Below are 18,439 nucleotides of genomic sequence, written 5' to 3'. Positions count from 1 at the left end.
ACAACAATAATAATAATAATAATAATAATAGGATTATACAATAATATGAGAAATTGAAATATTAAAATATTCGCATTTAATCTCGAAAAAAAAATTTGGGTCGGGTTGTTACAATGCCCTTCCTAGGTTTTACATTGCGACTGACAAAGGCCGCCAGAGTCAATGTGCAACTCACACTGCCAAGAGCACCTTAAACATCTCTAGACAACACCATCTTGCTCTCGAGTCCGATCAACCACCACATAGACGTAAATGATGCTCAGTATCAAAGTCCAAAAATGTTGTTGTTGAGATTGAAAATTTTTGTGTATTGTTGATCACTATTTTACACGCTTCTGCGATGCTAAAAATCATATGATTGTACTAGTTTATTGTTTATATTTTCATTCTTGGGTCTATATTACATGGGTTGTGAGATCTTTGTTGTTGGTCTTTGGTTTGTTGAAAATCGGATCTAATAAATTTTTGCTTGTTGTCCATTTAATTTCCCATGTTACTTGGATTGAGAGATTTGTTGTTGTTGGTCTCTAGTATGGCCCCATGCCTCTGTTGCGTGTATTGTGTAGTTATCATGGTTGGTGTTTGGTTTGGGTTTTAGGTTGAGCCATTGAAGTATAGGTTGTAGTTTTGCAAGGGGCTTGCTGTAGGCTGGGAGTTGTAACTGGTTGAGGAAATGTTGGTTGGTAGTTGTAGTCAACAAGATGATGTTATGGGAGTGCGAAGTTAAGTTGTGGGTGCTTTGCCTTGTGCCGATTGGGTTTGTGATGGTATGGTTGCTCTTGGATGTAAATGGTGTTATAAATTTCATGTTTTATTCTTGTTATTGCCGAGTTATGCTTGCTGGGGGCTTTTCCTCATTCGCACTATTTTTCAGCCCTTAAATAGTTGTTGGAATTTCTCCCATTTGCATTGATTTACAACTTGTAAATGCTTTTTGGAATTTCCCACGCTTCACTATTTTTAAGTATGTAAATGCTTGATAGAATTTCTTACGTTTGGGGTGTTTATAACATGTAATTCTTTATTGGGTTTTTATCATTAAACTATTTTATCACATGTGACTATTTGCCAAATTTCTTACCATCGGATTATAATATAGCATGTAAATTTATTATGAAATGTTGCTGGGTTTAAGGGTTAAAATGGATTATTTTAGGTCCAAGCAGTGTGCATGTAAATGTTGCAAACAAATAAGTTTAACGTGTGTGTGTGTGAGTATCATGATCCCAAGCCAAGATTGGGCATTATCTTGGTGGAGCTCTTATAATCAGTTGAGAGCGCATACTACTAATTGATGTCTCCTGAGTTGTAGTTGGGAGACAATGGTCTCGAGTGAGACGGTAACACTCTCGGGTCAAAGTTGTGGTCTTTCTGATGGAGAATGCCAGAGGACGTTGTGGTCTAAGATGGGGACGCAAAACCAGTCATCTCTTAGAACAAGTCAAAAGCACAGTCATTACCCATAGTGTAGCAAAGAGAGTCAAGGTGTGTGGATGGTTCATCTAGATAAGACCGTGGTCCACACATTAATAAACTATATGTTTTAAATATGTTTTTTGTAGCAAAGAGAGTCAAGGGTTTTAAGTTTGTTTTGTAGAAGCCCATTTTCCTTCTTTATTTTGTTCTTTAGTTGTGTTTTGGCCCGTGTAGAGTCCGGTTTTAACCTTTTCTTACTATGGGCTGCCCATGTGGAGCTCTATTTCTGAAACAACAGAGAAAATAATATAAGGCCCAGCCACAATGTTCTATGCGACACCATTTTATGCACTAAGGGGGTCAAAAACCCCAAATGCTTTCTTCTCTTCTTCAACCCATCTCTCCCGTGCGCCGCACCACCCCAACCTCCCTCTCTTTCTCTTTTCTCCTCTGCACCTGTGACCATGTGTAACACCCCCACTTTCTTACCCCATTAGGTTAACTCTTAGGTTAATCCTAGATCTTTGAAGGATAGCTCGCTTACTTAGACGGATGCTGACTTTCGTTAGGCAAGCATAGTTCAAATTCTTTCTTCGAACTTTGATTCAAATTTTCCTTCTTTGATCATTCATTTCTAGTATTCATTAGCCATACTTGCATTTTTATTGAGCCTTAGTACATGTCATTTTGTGTGATGACAAGTCAAACCTTAAAACAGTTTCATTTGGCAACCATGTGTACTTTCTGTACAATGGACCAAAAAACCCTTAGCCCATACTATTTTCAATGATGATTTTGTCTTTAGTTCTATGAATATTTCTGTGAAAAATCCTTAAAGTTGATTTTGGAAAACCCTAGCCGAAACCCTAAATATTTTCAAAATGTCAATTTTGCCCTTGGGAATTTCAGCCAACCCTTATTTAGTTTATTTTATTTTATTTCTATTTAGGCCACCTCTCAACTGCCCAATTACCACCGTTTGAGCCACCATAAAGGGCACTTGATTACACTTTGCCTAGGCACTAGAAACCAAGGGAGAAAGACTAGAATAAGACAAAATTGCTAACCCTTGCCCAAACCCTAACCACCGGTCATTAAGGGCTTAAGCCCTAGTATTAATTACACCACATTTTCTCTCTCCACCACCCACATGGCAACTCTCTCTCTCTCTCTTCCCCTTTGGTTGATTCTCTTACAACCTAGACACCATTATGCTAACCTACATGGAGAAGCTAAGCTTGAGAGGCATCATGAGCCACCACCCAAACTACCCAATGAGGAAGCACCCATGCCCAGTGCCACCTTCACTTCTTGGGCTATATAAAGCCCTCTTCACCTCACTTCACTTCACTTCCTCTCTTATCTCTAAGTGTTCTTGAGTGTTCTTAAGTGTTCTTAGAGTTTGAGTGGGAAGCTTCAAGGGCTCCAATCTTTGTGAGTTTCCTTATTATTTTTATGTTTAAGGTGTTAGTAGTTATTTTTAAGCATGAGGACCCTTAGTAGTCGAGTTGCATATTTAGGATAGGGTTAAGATTAAATGCATTTTTTAGGAAATTAGCTATGGCATGATTAATTATGGTATAGTTTGATCATAGGATTATTTACGGAGGCTTAGATTAAGATGAAAAACATGTCATGACTAGTTTTAAGTTCTATCTTGTTTTGATCACCAAAGCATGAATGGTTCAACTTTTATCATGCTTAATTTGAGGAAATTAGTTTATTTTACCTAGGGTTGAAATGTGACCAATTAGAAAGCCTTCTGATTGTGATAAGAAGAATGCATAATTTAGCATGTCATTGGAGATAGGATCATATCATGCATCAATATTTAGGTTTAGTAAGCATTTGAGGATTTCATTTAGGCATGATTAAGTGTTTGGATCAACTTGCTCAAACTTAGGATTAAAGTATGTCCGGGAGGATTTTAGTGAGCATGTTCCTTTAAGGATTTTTGCTTCACATGCATTCATAGGGATCATTAGTGAGTTTATTTAGGCAACGACTAGAGTGCATACCATGCATTTCTTGAGATAGGTTATCGAAGTTTCAAAAGTTTAGATAGCATGCATCATTTAGACATCTAAGGGCTTTTTCGTAATTTCTCTTTTCATGTCACTATTTATTTTCCCTTAACTTAGTTAGATTCTAACTTAGCATAATTTATTTCACAGCCAGTACTTCGCTTACAGCTCCAGTAGTCTGTAAGTTCGCCTCTAACTTAGACCTTGATCGATTATTTATGAATTATTAATAAATGTCATTTTTTTAACTGTCATTTTTATAACTGTCATTTTATCATGAACTGTCATATAATTTGTTTGCATTCGAACATCATTTTGTGCCACTCATATGCATTTCATGAAAATCATTCTTTTTCGAAAACCTTTGCATGGAAACTATTTTGTCACAACCCCAAAGGCTAGGATGGGGAAGTATCCTAGTAGAAATCCTCTGTCCACTCATGAATGATTAAATATGGAGTGGTAGCCCCTGGGTTGACGAAGAACAGTCAATAGACTTTGAATGAGTTCTTTTTTAAAGAACGCCAAAGCGAAATCATACATTACGGCACCTAATGCTGGTGGGTGTACATGTTTTGATTTTTACGATGTTTTGTTCTATTACCAATGCATTGAAAACGAATCTATAGACAACGTAATTTCAACATGAGTTGTACTACGGTCACCGGCAGGTACTCATAGTGCATATGGGGAACTATGACGATACCACATGTTACGTTAATTCCACAATTTTATAATGAAAGGTCAAGTTTTATGATGAAAATGAAATTATGTTCTCTGTAAGAAACGTGCATAAAAAATCTATTTCCTTGAAAAATTTGAATGGGAGACAAATACACTTTTTTATAGCTTTTGCATAGATTTTATGTTTATCATTCTTCATGCATAGTCTATCTTTGTGCAAGTTGGTTGTTTAACTTACTAAGATTTCAAGTGAATCTCATCTCTTGTGGACCCACTATCATTTCATTCGAAATGATAGAAGTTGTAGATGCAGATGGACTCAATGGACCAGTGGATCAAGAGGATTGAGGAGAAACCAAACGTTGATAGGTGACTTGATCTTATTATGATATTTCTAGGCCTAACCTTTCGTGCTATAGAATGCATGAATCAACTGGTTTAGATCGTTTTGGGGAACTAGATATTTTGTATTAAGATTAAGCTACCTGATGTCTTGAAACTTATAGTTCATTCTATATTATTGGGATGATTTAATTATTCTGGTATAAGTTCATTATCACCCTTATTTTCCATTGCGATTATTACATGTTGTTATTTGCATTTTTATGATGCATTGCATATTAACTATTAGGTACGGGGGTATGTAATCTTGTATTGCATGTCCCAATGCTCTAAGTCTTCGTTACATCCCAAGTAGAGGTTTGGGGGCATCACACTGTAGCGCCATCCTCACCCGCCACCATCTCACCTCCACGTGTCGATGCTACTCCCTTCTCATTTCCTACCACCTGACCACTGTCCGTGTCCCCCAGTTGAAGCCGAACATGAGCAAGAATGACCTCTCTCGACCTTGCAACCACCATTCTACACACCAATCTCACTCGCACACACGTAGATCGACCACTAGCCCCTCCACCATGGCATGTGCACCGTTTTGGTTTCCCCAACCAGGGTGAGGGCTGCTTTTGTCGAGATCGAGCCTCACAGCCTATAAATAGGTCGAGCCTCTACCACCTCCAGCACAACCTCAACCTCTCATCTCCTTCTCGATCTCAACCTCCACACCGAGATCTAGCTCTCTCTCCCTCTCAGATTCTCGCTCTCTTTCATTTAGATTTTCTCTCTCTTAGGGTTTTCGCTACCACCAACCACCATGGGCTCCTATCTTTCCTGATCCTCTATTTTCACTAGATTTATCTTCGCCTTGTTCCTTACTGTAACACCTCTCTACCTCAGCCCAGACCGCCATTATACACGGTGCTAGCCGCTGCCTCCTTAGTCATGCTCCTCCCCTCCAGACGCTAATACAGTAATCTCCTCCACCTCTCGAGTTGCCTTTTTTTTCCTATCACCTGTTCAAAATTTGATGTTTTTACTTTGTCAATCTGTGCATTGACACGTACACACACATGCACAGATGCTCTCTAAATTTGAGAGTAACCACCATAACCCATGGTTTGGGACTCAACCCTGTGATAATCCAGAAAATTTCCCTTTTGCATTGTAAGTGGTTCTCAAACTAAATTTCAAATTACTCGTAGTTGGAAAATTTGTGAATTTGTGTTGTGCAGTTTGGTTGGAAATTGTTGATATGTAGTCGTGGGCAGTGAAGCGTTGGGAATAAATTGTAGTGATTGTGAATCTGCGGCCAAGGGCCCTATGAAGCGTTGGGAACAAAACTTGAAGCTGCTGTGATGTTGTTGTTTGACTTGTTATTAAATTTTTTTTTTGTTTAAATTCATAATTAATGATGTTATTATATCATTCATTTATTAATCGTTGCTTGTCTACATTATAACTGTTCCCTGCCATTAATATTTTCATAATTGTGCTCTATTGTTGTATATGCTGAAATATGAAAGTTTGTGATTTTTCCTGTCAAATGGGAACTTTTTGAGTGCATGCGTACCACAACCCCAAGCTGAGATGAGGCATTATCTCGATGGAGTTCCTCAGGTCACTTGGAAGTGTATAAAACTGAGTGGCGTCCCCTCTGTTGTCGTCAGGTGACAACGGGCTCGGGCAAGGTAGTAATGCTCTTGAGTCAACTTCGTTGCCTCTTGCTAGCAGAGGCTAGAGGATGTCTGGTCACATATACGCAAGGCAGGAGATAGGTATCGCTCGTTACGAAGTCACATGCACGGTCGTTACCCGTTGTGTGATAATGGGAGCCAGAATGTGCAGATGGTCCATAAGGGAGACCATGGTACATACCTTAATCAAATCAATACTTTCAAAACTAAAACGTGATTTTCGAGTGTGTGAGGTCTTGTGTGAGAAATGTGTATATACTAGTATTTGGAAAATTACAATGTTATCATCCTCTTAAATATCTACTTGGTATGATTTTCATATTTCTCCACCTGATTGTATGTTGATTGTTAGTTTTAGTTTTACTTATTGAGATTTTGTGAAATATCACTGAGAAGTCCCTAGCTGCAAAATTGTAGACTTTGATGCAAAAGGAGATTACAAGCAGGGAGGTCCGGCTCCGTCCAGAGAGTGAGGATTGGGGTTCTCCCCTAGCCTTTTGTGATAAGAGTTATTAATATTTGAATTTTTTTAATTTTGTTTGATGGTTGTAATAGTCTTTCATGGGAGTTTTGAGGATTTGTGGCTTATGGGTAATCCCTTGGTGATGTAGCTTTAATTCTGGTACTATTAGAATTATTGATTGTCCTTTTTATTTTTTCATTGCAAATTAAATGCACTCTATTATATTCCATGTATACACACATTTGCTTTCACAATGCACTAAGGGTATATGACCCGAGTGGCCAACATCCCGGCATCGAAAAAGTGTCAAGTGTTTTGAGTTTTATTATGCAGTAAACCTTTGTGTGAAGTTGATTGTTGCTCAGATATCTTGATTTGGTTAAGTTTGTAAGTTAGATACAATCTTTCCTTGCATTAACTACTTGCATATTATCTTTTCTATTGCATGCATATTTGAGTGTTGGTCTTAGTTTCGTTTATTGCGATCTTTTGAAATCTCACATTGGTAGTTCCACAATGGTCCCGCTCTTTGGAACTGTAAATTTGATGATGGTGGAGATTTTGGTGGTAGTTATGGACATGATGATCCAGCACAATATGAAGATTGAGGATCGGGTCCTTTCCCCGCTTGTTATGTCTTTGCGTTTAAATTTCTTGATCAACTGGTTGACTGTAAAAAAATTTATTTAGCTTATAGTTTGGAGACATGTGGCTTACTGATATTGTAGTTGTGATGTTATTAAATTTATTTGATATTGTTATTTAGAATTATTTACAACCCTTTTTTTTATTTTTCCACTACAATTAAATTGTACAATTTCATTTGAGTATGTGAGCACACACCTTGTTATCACAATATGAAAGGGGTGTATGACCCGTGCGGCCAATATCTTGACGTCACGACTTTTGCCAAATCACTAGCAAGCCCAAGGGCATCACAGTAATTGATGTGATTAAGACAAGTTTAGCCACTAGAGTTATTAAATGATTAAATCTACCTCATATCATCAATTTAAGTTTTAGCTTTTGTGTTAACACTCTCCCTCGTGTTGATCAGATTCTCTCTTAATGAGTGGGTCCAACATGTATAATATTTAAGTAAATGGAGTAAAGTGTGGAGTCAGTGTTCGAACTAAGGACCTCTGCTTTGATAATATATAAAATCACCACTTGTCTTAAAAGATTAAACTGATGGAAAGGAGTATATTTAATCATTTTATATTTATCTTAACAAAGAGGAAGAAAACCTATAAACTTATATAACTTGATGTGATACGTCAAATTATCCATTATTTAATAAAAAATGACTTATACACTCCTAAAGTGTGCAACTATTGCGCACTCACTTTAAAAATATTAGTGGATAAGTCTAAGACCCACATTAAAAAAAAAAAAAATCACTTTTTTATGTTGTGATTCCCATTTTTTAGATAGTATACGCAAGACTTACACATCTGAAAACTATATTAAGCATTTCTTTATAATAAAAAGAGTTTTACAATCTAATAAACAAAATCATACTTGAATGTAAATGTAGGTTTTTGTAATTCATTATATAAATAAAATATTTCTCTAATTTTGTCTCTCTTTGATTTTCATTGATTCCAATCTTGCTTAAAAAATTACATATATATATATATATATATATATATATATATATATAGAAAGTGAATTTTTTTTCTCTGACCCTCTTCTAATTAGAGTAACCTTTAGGGGAGATTTGGATAGTAAATTGAGATTAAAGTTGAAAATTGAATAAAATGTTGTTAGAATATTATTTTTTAATATTATTATTATTTCGAGATTTGAAAATGTTGAATTATTTATTATATTTTATATGAAAATTTAAAAAATTTATAATGATTAGATAAAATGAATTGAAATGAATTTAGAAGACTTTTGTATCCAAACCACGGGTCCTTAATTAATTTGTACGTGAGGCTCCTTTTCTCTACTTTCTCCTCTAGTGGGGCGGCTGTAAAATTTGATCTTCACCCACTTTCGATCAGAAAAAGTCTCCAATGTACGTATGATCAGTACTTGATCATGTCCTGGATGGAAGATTTCGCCTTGCGTGACCTTAATTTCATCCCCATCTTTTATATGTTACTCAATTTCAAGCCATTGATCTTTGGAGCTAGCAAATCAGTCCAACATTAATATTGTTTTCCTCCCCTTTTATGGGCCAACTCATATTTCCAACAGTTGCTTCCTCAAAATCATGCTGCCCCCCAACATTCATTCATGTACACTAAATGCCAAAATTTGGACGATTCAGAAAAAACAAGTTGATTGATGATCGAGCAAACAATATTGGGATTATTTTCTAACATCGATCGATGGTAGTACGTACGATGTGATATCTCATATAATGTGTAAGGGTAGGTAGTTATGTCGTATGAAATTTCATATTGTTTGAAAATAAGAATTAAAAAGTTCTTATTCTTTATAATGTCTTAATAAGTCTCCACTTATATCATTAACTAGTCTTTTTAGAATGTAGTATATTGTGGCTGATTGAGCCTTCCATATGATGTGTAAATGTAGATGGTGTATGGGATCGATCCCACATTATTTGGGAATGAGAAGTTTTTACTCTTTATAATGTTCTAATAAAATTTCAATTGTATCATTGACTAGTCCTTTTAGTGTTGGTTTGAATAGTCAAATGAGATGAGATGGTTTTATATGAATTGAATAAAATATTGTTAGAATATTATTTTTTAATATTATTATTGTTTTGGAATTTGAAAAAGTTGAATTGTTTATTATATTTTGTGTTAAAATTTAAAAAAATTATAATGATGAGATGAAACTATCTCTAAATCCAAACTGTACCATATTAGAATATAGGTGGGCCTCATTGAAAGGCATTATTACATACTAGGATTTCAAAACAGTCATGATCTTGAACATTAGGTTGCTAGCTGATGCCTGGAATCTTTGTTGAAATATATATATAAATATATAAACTTGTTGTCAGTTTTTAATTTGTTTTCTAGGTAAAATTGATGATCTTGACAGTTAACTGGTCCGGACAGAGCGTTAGTTATAAAGCTCGGAACATGTGCTGCATGCAACTAACTCTTTTCCAGACGAAACATTGGAATTAGATGCACCGTTTTATATGGAAGTACGTGAGTTTCCTTTGAATGTTTGGTCGATCGTCACAAGCATTAAGAGTCAACAAACTTTTGAATTACGTTATCCGGCCACTAATATTTTTGTGATCACAATTAAACGACTACTGGATGTCACAGCACACCAATTTATACTTAAATATACGAATACTTTTGAGATCGTAAATTAATTAGCTAATTAATTTGTTTAATGATAAATGCTATAAGCTGGAAGTCTTACACCACACACATCTATTTAACCAACATGTGATTTTTTATTTTTATCATTTTATTTAAACGCATGCACACATATTTAAGCATTAAGGTCGAAGATCGAATAAAAATAACAAATCACATGTTAGTTAAGTAGAGGTATATATATGGCGTAAGGTATGACAATATGTGACACTATCCGTAAACCCAACACGAATATATCATGTAAGGCTTCTATATATAATTCTTCTTATTTAATTAATATACTTGGTGATCATTTAAAAAAAATAGTATTACAAGTTTGGAGTACTAGCTAGTACTACTCCGGATATAATTAATTAATTATTTATTTACTTTTGCATAACATTCAGAATTGGGTTTAATTTCCTGATCCCGCCTCATGATGTTCTTTCTATAAGTAAAATATAACATTTCCTCGTACATGTTTGTATAGTTTTGTCCATTCCAACGATATCTCACAAAAAGTTCATCTGTTTTTCAGTGTTTAAAATAAGATACAAAACATATATAGTATGTCATCTTAATTTAGTCTACGATTTGTGCAGCCTCAATCTACAAAAAACTGACCAATAACATCCTATTATTACAATATATAGATAGAAAAAAATATGTGAAAAGAGAAATGATTTGTACAAATCTCAAATAGACAAGTCTCCCATAAATTTTTATAAAAATATAGACCCTAACTTCAGTGGCAGACCCATGCCCCCCCACCCAAAAAAAAATAACATTTTGAAATCATAAAATACCCCCTATATTTTATACATAATTCTACAAATATAGAAAATTGCCCCCTAAAAAAATTAATAATCTCTATATGCTCTATATGCTCTATAATGTCTCCCTCCAATTTTTTTTTATAGTCCCAAAATTTTGTTTAATTCCTATATATTATCTATTTTCAAGGTCGATGTGGCTTCTCCAAAATTAAAAATAAAACTAAGGCTCGGTTTGGATTGAAAGGGGCTCTCAACCCAAACTATAAAAGAACTGCTTATTTGTGACCAGTTATTTCTTGCGAAAATGATTATTTCTTGCCAAACTGAGTCTGTTTTTGTGGCAAATAGTCATTATCGTCGTAAATTTCCACATAAAATATAATAAAGAATTCAAAATTTTCAAATCTCAAAATAATAATAATATTAAAAAATAATATTTTAACAATATTTTATTCAACTTTCAACTTTTATATCAACTCACTATCCAAACCTAACTTAAGTCTAGGAGAAATAATAGACTTTTCAATATGGATCCCAAATTTTTTTGTTATATAATATTGAGTTTCTTAATATGGAATCCAAAGTGAAAATACATGAAAAATTAGTTAAATTCAATGATCTATATGAAAAATAGTTTGTAGTTATGTGTTTATGATTTTTCAATCTCTTTTTAATTTACATAAGAGAAATGATATTTGCAATCCTAGGATGTGCAAACTTTGTCCTCTCATTTGAAAAATGTAGGTAAATCTATGACCCACATGAAAAAAAATATATTTTTTAATGGTGGACTCTCACTTTTGGTTTCAAAGGGAGTGCATAGAGCTTGCACACCCTAAAACAGTATTTAGCATTATTCTTTCCATAAATGTGTCATATAGTAGAAAAGTTAGCCCCCCTTGACACAATTGGTGGTTCTGCCACTGCTACTTCAAGAATTGTAAGAAAAACTATTCTTTATTAGTGCGCGGACTCATTTTTTTATAAAATACTTGCACAAAACTTATCTATTTAATTAGAGTTTATACCTAGTATTATTTTTTTTTTTTTTTATCTTTTGAGGTATAAGTTGTCAATTTTTATAGATTGGGTGAAAAGTGTAATATTCTTCCTTTAAAAAAAAAAAAAGTGTAATATTCTCCCCTCCAAAAAGGAAAGAAGAGAAAAAAGAGAATCTAATTAGCCCTATGATTAATTATGTTACACAGAGCTTTGTTATTCATAAGCTCCACACACCACAATTTCTTTTATTTTTTTATTTTAAAATTTTTTTTAATTTTTTTTTTTTTGGTTTTATTCTTCTTAAAATAATAGAATTATTCTACTCATCATCCATATATCACACATTTGGTAAGAGAAAAAATTAAAAAAATAACAAAAATGATGGTGTGTGGTGTGTGAGGCTTATGAATATAATTTTTCTTTGGTATATGCATACTGAATATATACTACGTAGCATTACCAATTAAGATGATCAGCTCTAATACCACTTATTATGACCTAATTAATTAAGTGCTAACCACAATATATATCTACTTTATGCCAAAAAATATTAGTCAAAAATATTATAGAAACCCCAACTTATTTAATATATTATAATTGATGGCTACATATATCCCAATTCCATGTGCTAAAAACCCAATCCGACACAACAATATTGTAGAAAACACTTAGGTAGGAGTTGAGATCGTCTTATCTTATCTCAAAATTTTTTATAATTTCATTCCCAAATATCACTCAAATATAAAACACTTTTCAATTTCAAATCTTTAACTTTTTTTATCTAATCATAACCTAGTCAATTACAATTTCCCAAAGTACTTCTAAACAAAATACAGAAAACAATACAACTTTTTTAAAATTTCAAAGTAAAAATAATATTAAAAAAATTATACATTCAAGCAATTTTTAATATTTCTATTCAAATCTTCCTCACTTCTTTCACAAAACCTAATAAAATATCTTAACTCAAATCATTTCATTACCAGTTACAGAATTTTCATTTCATCTCATTTTCCAAACATGCATGGCTTTAATCTCACAAGCCATCTATCTATTGTGAGTCATATCATGATATTAATCTAGGGTAAGGGACCAAATAATATATATGTCATTATTTTGGTGAAAAAAATTGATCTCCCATTTAATTGGGAATTCCAATCCAGGATATGCAGAATGTTGATTGGCAAGCTAGACACGTATACACCATATAAAATAGCCATCATCTCGCGGTTAAAACACACCAAGTTGATGTCAATTTGATAGGCTAATTCACACAATACTTCCTTCATCAGTTTTTAACAAATATGAATGCTTTTTCGTTTCAAATCAATATATATATATATATATATATCCCCATGTAATTACTACTATGAACCAAGGAAATGGTTATATGTTAATTCACATCTTTTTTTCCGTTACTATACTGATAAATTTCCTTTAATTTGTATTTGCTACTTAGCTCAATACAAATATTCCTTTTGAGATAAGATAATCTTGCCAGCATGCGTGCCTTCGTGTGGTTGCTTACGAATGTGTGGTTGATCAGCTAGATAGATTCTGTGTTAAGAATATAATATAAATAATTAAATATATTTTTTCTCATCAGTTAACTTTTTCTTCGACTAGTGGTGATTTTACACCTTTACTGCATGCACGCATGCTTGGGGAATATGCATGCCAAGTTTCGCTCATTGATCAAATGAGCACCAAACGTGACTTTTGGATGGCCAAATATATATGCACCATGCATGCATGTATGTGGAATCCGGTCCGTGCGTGACAGAGTATAGTATAATGTGCATTTTAGTCAAACACACAAAAGAAATGCCATGTCGTGTCACAATATCCATGAACTGTGAAAAGATTTATATATGGAGTGATCAGCAGATCGAGTGCGTACTACTGCTCTCTCTGTGTTGTGCTTCCTATTTTAATTAACAGATATATATATATATATATAAATTTTAGACATAAACTTTATATTTTGTACACTCACTTAAAAATATTTTATTTTATTTTTTTAACCACGTAATAAAAATAATTTTAGATATATTTGTAATTAAAATAGGATAAAAAAAATAAAATGATATATTTTTAAATAGATCTACAGAGTGTGAAGTTTATAAATAGAACTGCTCATATATATATATATATATAAAAATAGTGTTATCCATATGTTTCAAATCTTGTACATCCACTTAAAAATATATTATTTTATTTTTTTAATTAAGTAATGAATGATTCTATATTTTTATAATTTATTACTTAATTAAAAAATAAAATAATATAATTTTAAATAAATATCAATAAATTGAGAGTTATGTTTAGAATTTTTCAATATTAAATATCGATCTTTCTTTCAAATTGGAATCCCCATGCGAGTTTGATCTCTAACTGCGCGCAAAACCCTAGATAAAAGCTTGCAGCCATTAATGGACCTTAAATATTGTACGGTAATAGATATCGTTGGTAGTTGAAAAGACAGACATAATAGATAAATAAATCAACTAATAAGAACGTCCTCAATTGTCAACGACTTACCGTTTTAGTCAAATACGCTTCACAGAAAATATTACAGTGAACTGCACTTTTGGAGCAAGTAATAATCGAAACAAAGAAAACTTTACTTTACAAGCCGAGTCATTTGAAACTGCAGTCAAATACATATTTTCCAGTTCAAAGCTGCATATATTTAAACTAAGTACTAGTAGGTAATACGTATAATACATATAGAGAGAGAGACTAAGAAAATACATGCAATCTCTCGCCATATATAGGTTCTTTCTCATGATGCTATAACTCCACTGTCAAAATACGTGAGATAAGCAACTGGATGTTATTTCTAGCTAGTCTCCTGATCACGTCTAGCACCAAGTGATCATATATATACACACATATATAAAATATACATATATATATATATATATATATATATATATATATAATGTTTTGATAGAAAAGGCCATGGAGGCCAGGAACTGCAGTTAATTTTTTTTTTCAAGTTTTCTATGCTTTGCTCTCTTCCACACGAGTGCTTGGAGTGCTTAGGGTAAGATCAAGATTCAAGTCTGGCAGCTTAGATGCCTGATTCTTGGAGGACAGGAACTTCGATTTTGCAGTAGTACTACTACAAGAAGAAATTTCTATCCTTGCCAGCTGATAATTATGTGGTTTATTGGGATCAATTCCCTTTTGTATTAACTTTTTCCTTATATGAGAATTCCAGTAGTTCTTTACCTCGTTGTCTGTCCTTCCCGGCAATCTTCCGGCTATCAGTGACCATCTGTATCAATTATCAATCTACTTATTCTTAAATAACTTGTTTTGAAAACTATCAATAATCTTTTCAGAATAAGAAGTTTGAACGGTAATTAATATCACCGAGAGGAAATCCCCCAATCTTTTCTGGTTTATTTTGAACAAATTATCCAAGTTTTAGAAATGATTTGGAGAAAAAATATGCTATATATATATCCCACCTGTTCCCTAGAAGTGTATGAAGCCTGATGATCAAGTCCTCCTCATCTTCACCAAAGTTGCCGCGTTTAAGACCTGGCTTTAGATAATTTATATATCTCAGTCTGCAACTCTTACCACAACGAGGCAACCCTAATGATCAACAGAAAAACAAAATATCAGACCAATTAGCCAAAGGCTCCTTTTTCCCCCCTTTTTTTAGCTTAAATCCTTATGGCTTTGTATGATCATCATCATCGTCTACGTACGTACGGGATAACCATAATTTTATTTGTCAAAAGCAAGAACAGAAGCAAAAGGAGGAGGAGAAAAGCATTAATAACAGCAATAATAAGAACGTCGGAAGAGAAGACCAGCTTTAAAGCATGCTGTCACATGGATTAATGCATAGCTCGAAAATTTACCAAAAGATAATTCAAAGGAGAGAGAGAGAGAGAGGTACCAGCAGCCTTAGGAATTGAACGCCAGCAACCTTCACCATGTTTTAGGATGTAATCAATGAGTTTCTGGTCTTCCTCCCGGGACCATGCTCCTTTGTTAGTCTCTCCCTTGTCACAGCAAGGTTTCCTCATTGATATTTATGTCGAGTACCCTACAGCTAGAAAATCATAGACGATGAAAGCGTGCACGGAAAGAGAAGAACCCTAAATTAGAAGGAGCCAAGATCGAGGAGGAGAATCGAATAGTGGCGGGGGTTACTCCTGAGTACTACCCCTGAGGGTTAGATATATGTAAAGTGCAACTTTAACTTTTGACTTGGACTGGTGGTTTTCCCTGTGCTCGATTGGTACCGGTGAGTGAGTGAGTAAAGTATTAGGTGTGTATATATATATATATGTGCGGTAAGCGAGTGTCGTTGGTTGCTCCCAGCTCCCTCGTACCCACCCTTTTATACCTTCTTCTTCTTCATCTTCTTCCTCTAATTTTCTTTTTCTGTTTTTTGGATATACATATATATAAATATATATATATATATATATATCTTCTTATATATATAGCTGGAATACATAATATTCCAAATTGATCTACTCGTTGTCATTTCTTCACTTTTTAGGGTATAGCTATATATATATATAATTGCGTGATGATCTTGAGAAAATTCCATGCGCACAGTTTTCAGAGAATATATAATTTTGATTTTAGCTATTTTCCATATTTATTGTCAAAAATATATTTACTTTCCATATATATATGTATATTATATATAGTTTCCGATTTAATTTGGACCATATTTTAAAAAAAATACTGATTATTAATGGAGAAAGTTTTTCTAGTTTTTTGTAAATAATATTTCTTTTTGCTTGGGTTTAATTCTCTTGTTTTCCTTCAATTCGTAAACAGTACTGTCACATGATGTCACTGATTTGGTCATAACATATTTACCACCAAATTACATAGCTATATTCATAGGGTTTTGGAATAAAATCAACCTGAGCGAAGAACTATTTTCAAAAGTTGAAAACGATTGAAGGTCAGATGATCATCAAATTCAAGAACCAATATAGTTAGGTGGGCCCCCAAAGAAATTTTGGGAGAAAAGAAAGTAAGGTGTTTTCTTTTTGTAACTTGATATCTCAAAAACTGAAAAAAAAAAAAACTATTAAGGAAATGATTCCTAATAATATAATTTCCTATAAAAATCTGTATGCTTTCCAAAAGCAGAAACAACTCCCTAGTAAATAAAAACCCGTAAACCAGTGAACCAGTCTGAATCAGATCGATTCGGTCTAATACCGGTTTCATCTTTTGAAAAATCGGTCAGAGTTGGTCTGATTATGATTTTTGCTCTTCTAGCATCGGACCAAATTAAACCAGACCGGTTCATATATATATATATATATATATTTTATATAAAATAATTTTATATTATATGTTAAATTGCTAGTTAATATAAGACTAAGTTCTAAAATCCTATTACTCATAATAATCAAATAACATAAAATTAATATAACATTTGATATAACATAAAATTAATGTTATAAACCTTAATATAATATTTGATATAACATTAAAAAATTTAATTTTATAACATCAAATTAATATAACATAAAATTTTAAACTTAAACATGAACATTTGTTTGATCACATATTCTTAATATAAACTATATATATCTCAAGGATAAATACAATTTATGGCATAATAAATTATAATATATATTATTTTTCATAAATACATTTCTAAACATTTTATCATATACACTCATATAAAAAGTATATGTAACCAACGTATAATATATTATCACTAGCATATACCCAACCACTAGCATATTAGTTATTATCACTAACATATATAAATTATAAATAAGTTTGACACTAACGTATTAATAGTTAAATATCTATTAGTATTAGTAGATCACTATTAGTAATCCACTATATATAAATAACTATATAAATGGAGATAACTATATTATTATTAGTATTAGTATTAGTATAGTATATAATATTAGTATTAGTATAATATTATAGTATAGTATTTGTAGCAGATTTTTGTTATAACAGATTTTATATTTTTATAACAGATTTTTCTATATCAGATTTTTTGTTATAGCGGATTTTATATTTTTATAGCAGATTTTTTATGGCACCATATTTTTTATATGGCAGCATGCAGTTTCTTTATGGCAGTTTTATTTTATTTTTTTAATTTTTTTATGGTAGATGATCAAAACCGGACCAAACCGAACCGGAATCGGTAAAATTGAAAGTACTGGTTTAAGGGTATAACCGTATCAGTTTTTCAAAACTCAAAACCGGTGTATATCGGTTCGGTTTCAAAATTTGTTCAAAACCGGACCCGTTACACCCCTGGCTACTCTCTACCCCTTAGTGCCTTACACTATATATAATTTAAAAAAAAAAAATTAAAGGGAGAAAATTAGGAAACTCACTGATCTAGTACTATTACTAGTACTTTCTCTTAGAACAACCTGATAAGGACACATGATAAATAGCAAGCAAGCTTATAAGCGTTGTCACAACAAGCAAGCTAGCTACGCTTAGGTCAAATATCGATCCAAGAAGGTCTACACCAAACACTTGTTCTTCTTCTGATCATCAATTGAATTGTGCGGGTATCATGATCAGTTCGAACACATGAGTCGAGTCGCAGGCCAAGCCATGCCATGCATATAAATAGAGGTACTCCAATTAGAGATGATCAGCCATGCATATCATGCCAGCCTTAAAAATATCATCTCTGGCCGACGAGGAGGATGGCTTTTCATGATGCACTGTGCATGGGTATTGTATATGCATATATGGGCCGAGT

General features: G+C 33.0%; 1 protein-coding gene across 1 annotated transcript; it reads right to left on the bottom strand.

Moving 5' to 3' along the window:
- Positions 1-14,682: 14,682 nt before the first annotated feature.
- LOC108985243 (myb-related protein 308-like) lies at positions 14,683-15,856 on the bottom strand. The gene is made up of 3 exons (XM_018957456.2): positions 15,614-15,856; positions 15,174-15,303; positions 14,683-14,977 (listed from the first exon to the last, which is right to left on the bottom strand). Exons 1-3 carry the CDS (start codon positions 15,741-15,743, stop codon positions 14,701-14,703), a joined length of 537 nt encoding a protein of 178 aa, XP_018813001.1. The 5' UTR covers positions 15,744-15,856; the 3' UTR covers positions 14,683-14,700.
- Positions 15,857-18,439: the final 2,583 nt, after the last annotated feature.

Source organism: Juglans regia, chromosome 6 (genome assembly GCF_001411555.2).
Source record: "Juglans regia cultivar Chandler chromosome 6, Walnut 2.0, whole genome shotgun sequence".
NCBI lineage: Eukaryota > Viridiplantae > Streptophyta > Magnoliopsida > Fagales > Juglandaceae > Juglans > Juglans regia.
This window is presented reverse-complemented; position numbering and strand designations above follow the sequence as displayed.

What these genes read in the sequence shown, in the direction of transcription:
- LOC108985243 (XM_018957456.2), bottom strand. Translation starts at nt 15,743, where the DNA reads ATGAGGAAACCTTGCTGTGACAAGGGAGAGACTAACAAAGGAGCATGG. An exon ending in TTCAATTCCTAAGGCTGCTG is followed by an intron (nt 15,304 to 15,613) that starts GTACCTCTCTCT and finishes GTTGATCATTAG; the next exon opens with GGTTGCCTCGTTGTGGTAAG. An exon ending in CATACACTTCTAGGGAACAG is followed by an intron (nt 14,978 to 15,173) that starts GTGGGATATATA and finishes TAATTGATACAG; the next exon opens with ATGGTCACTGATAGCCGGAA.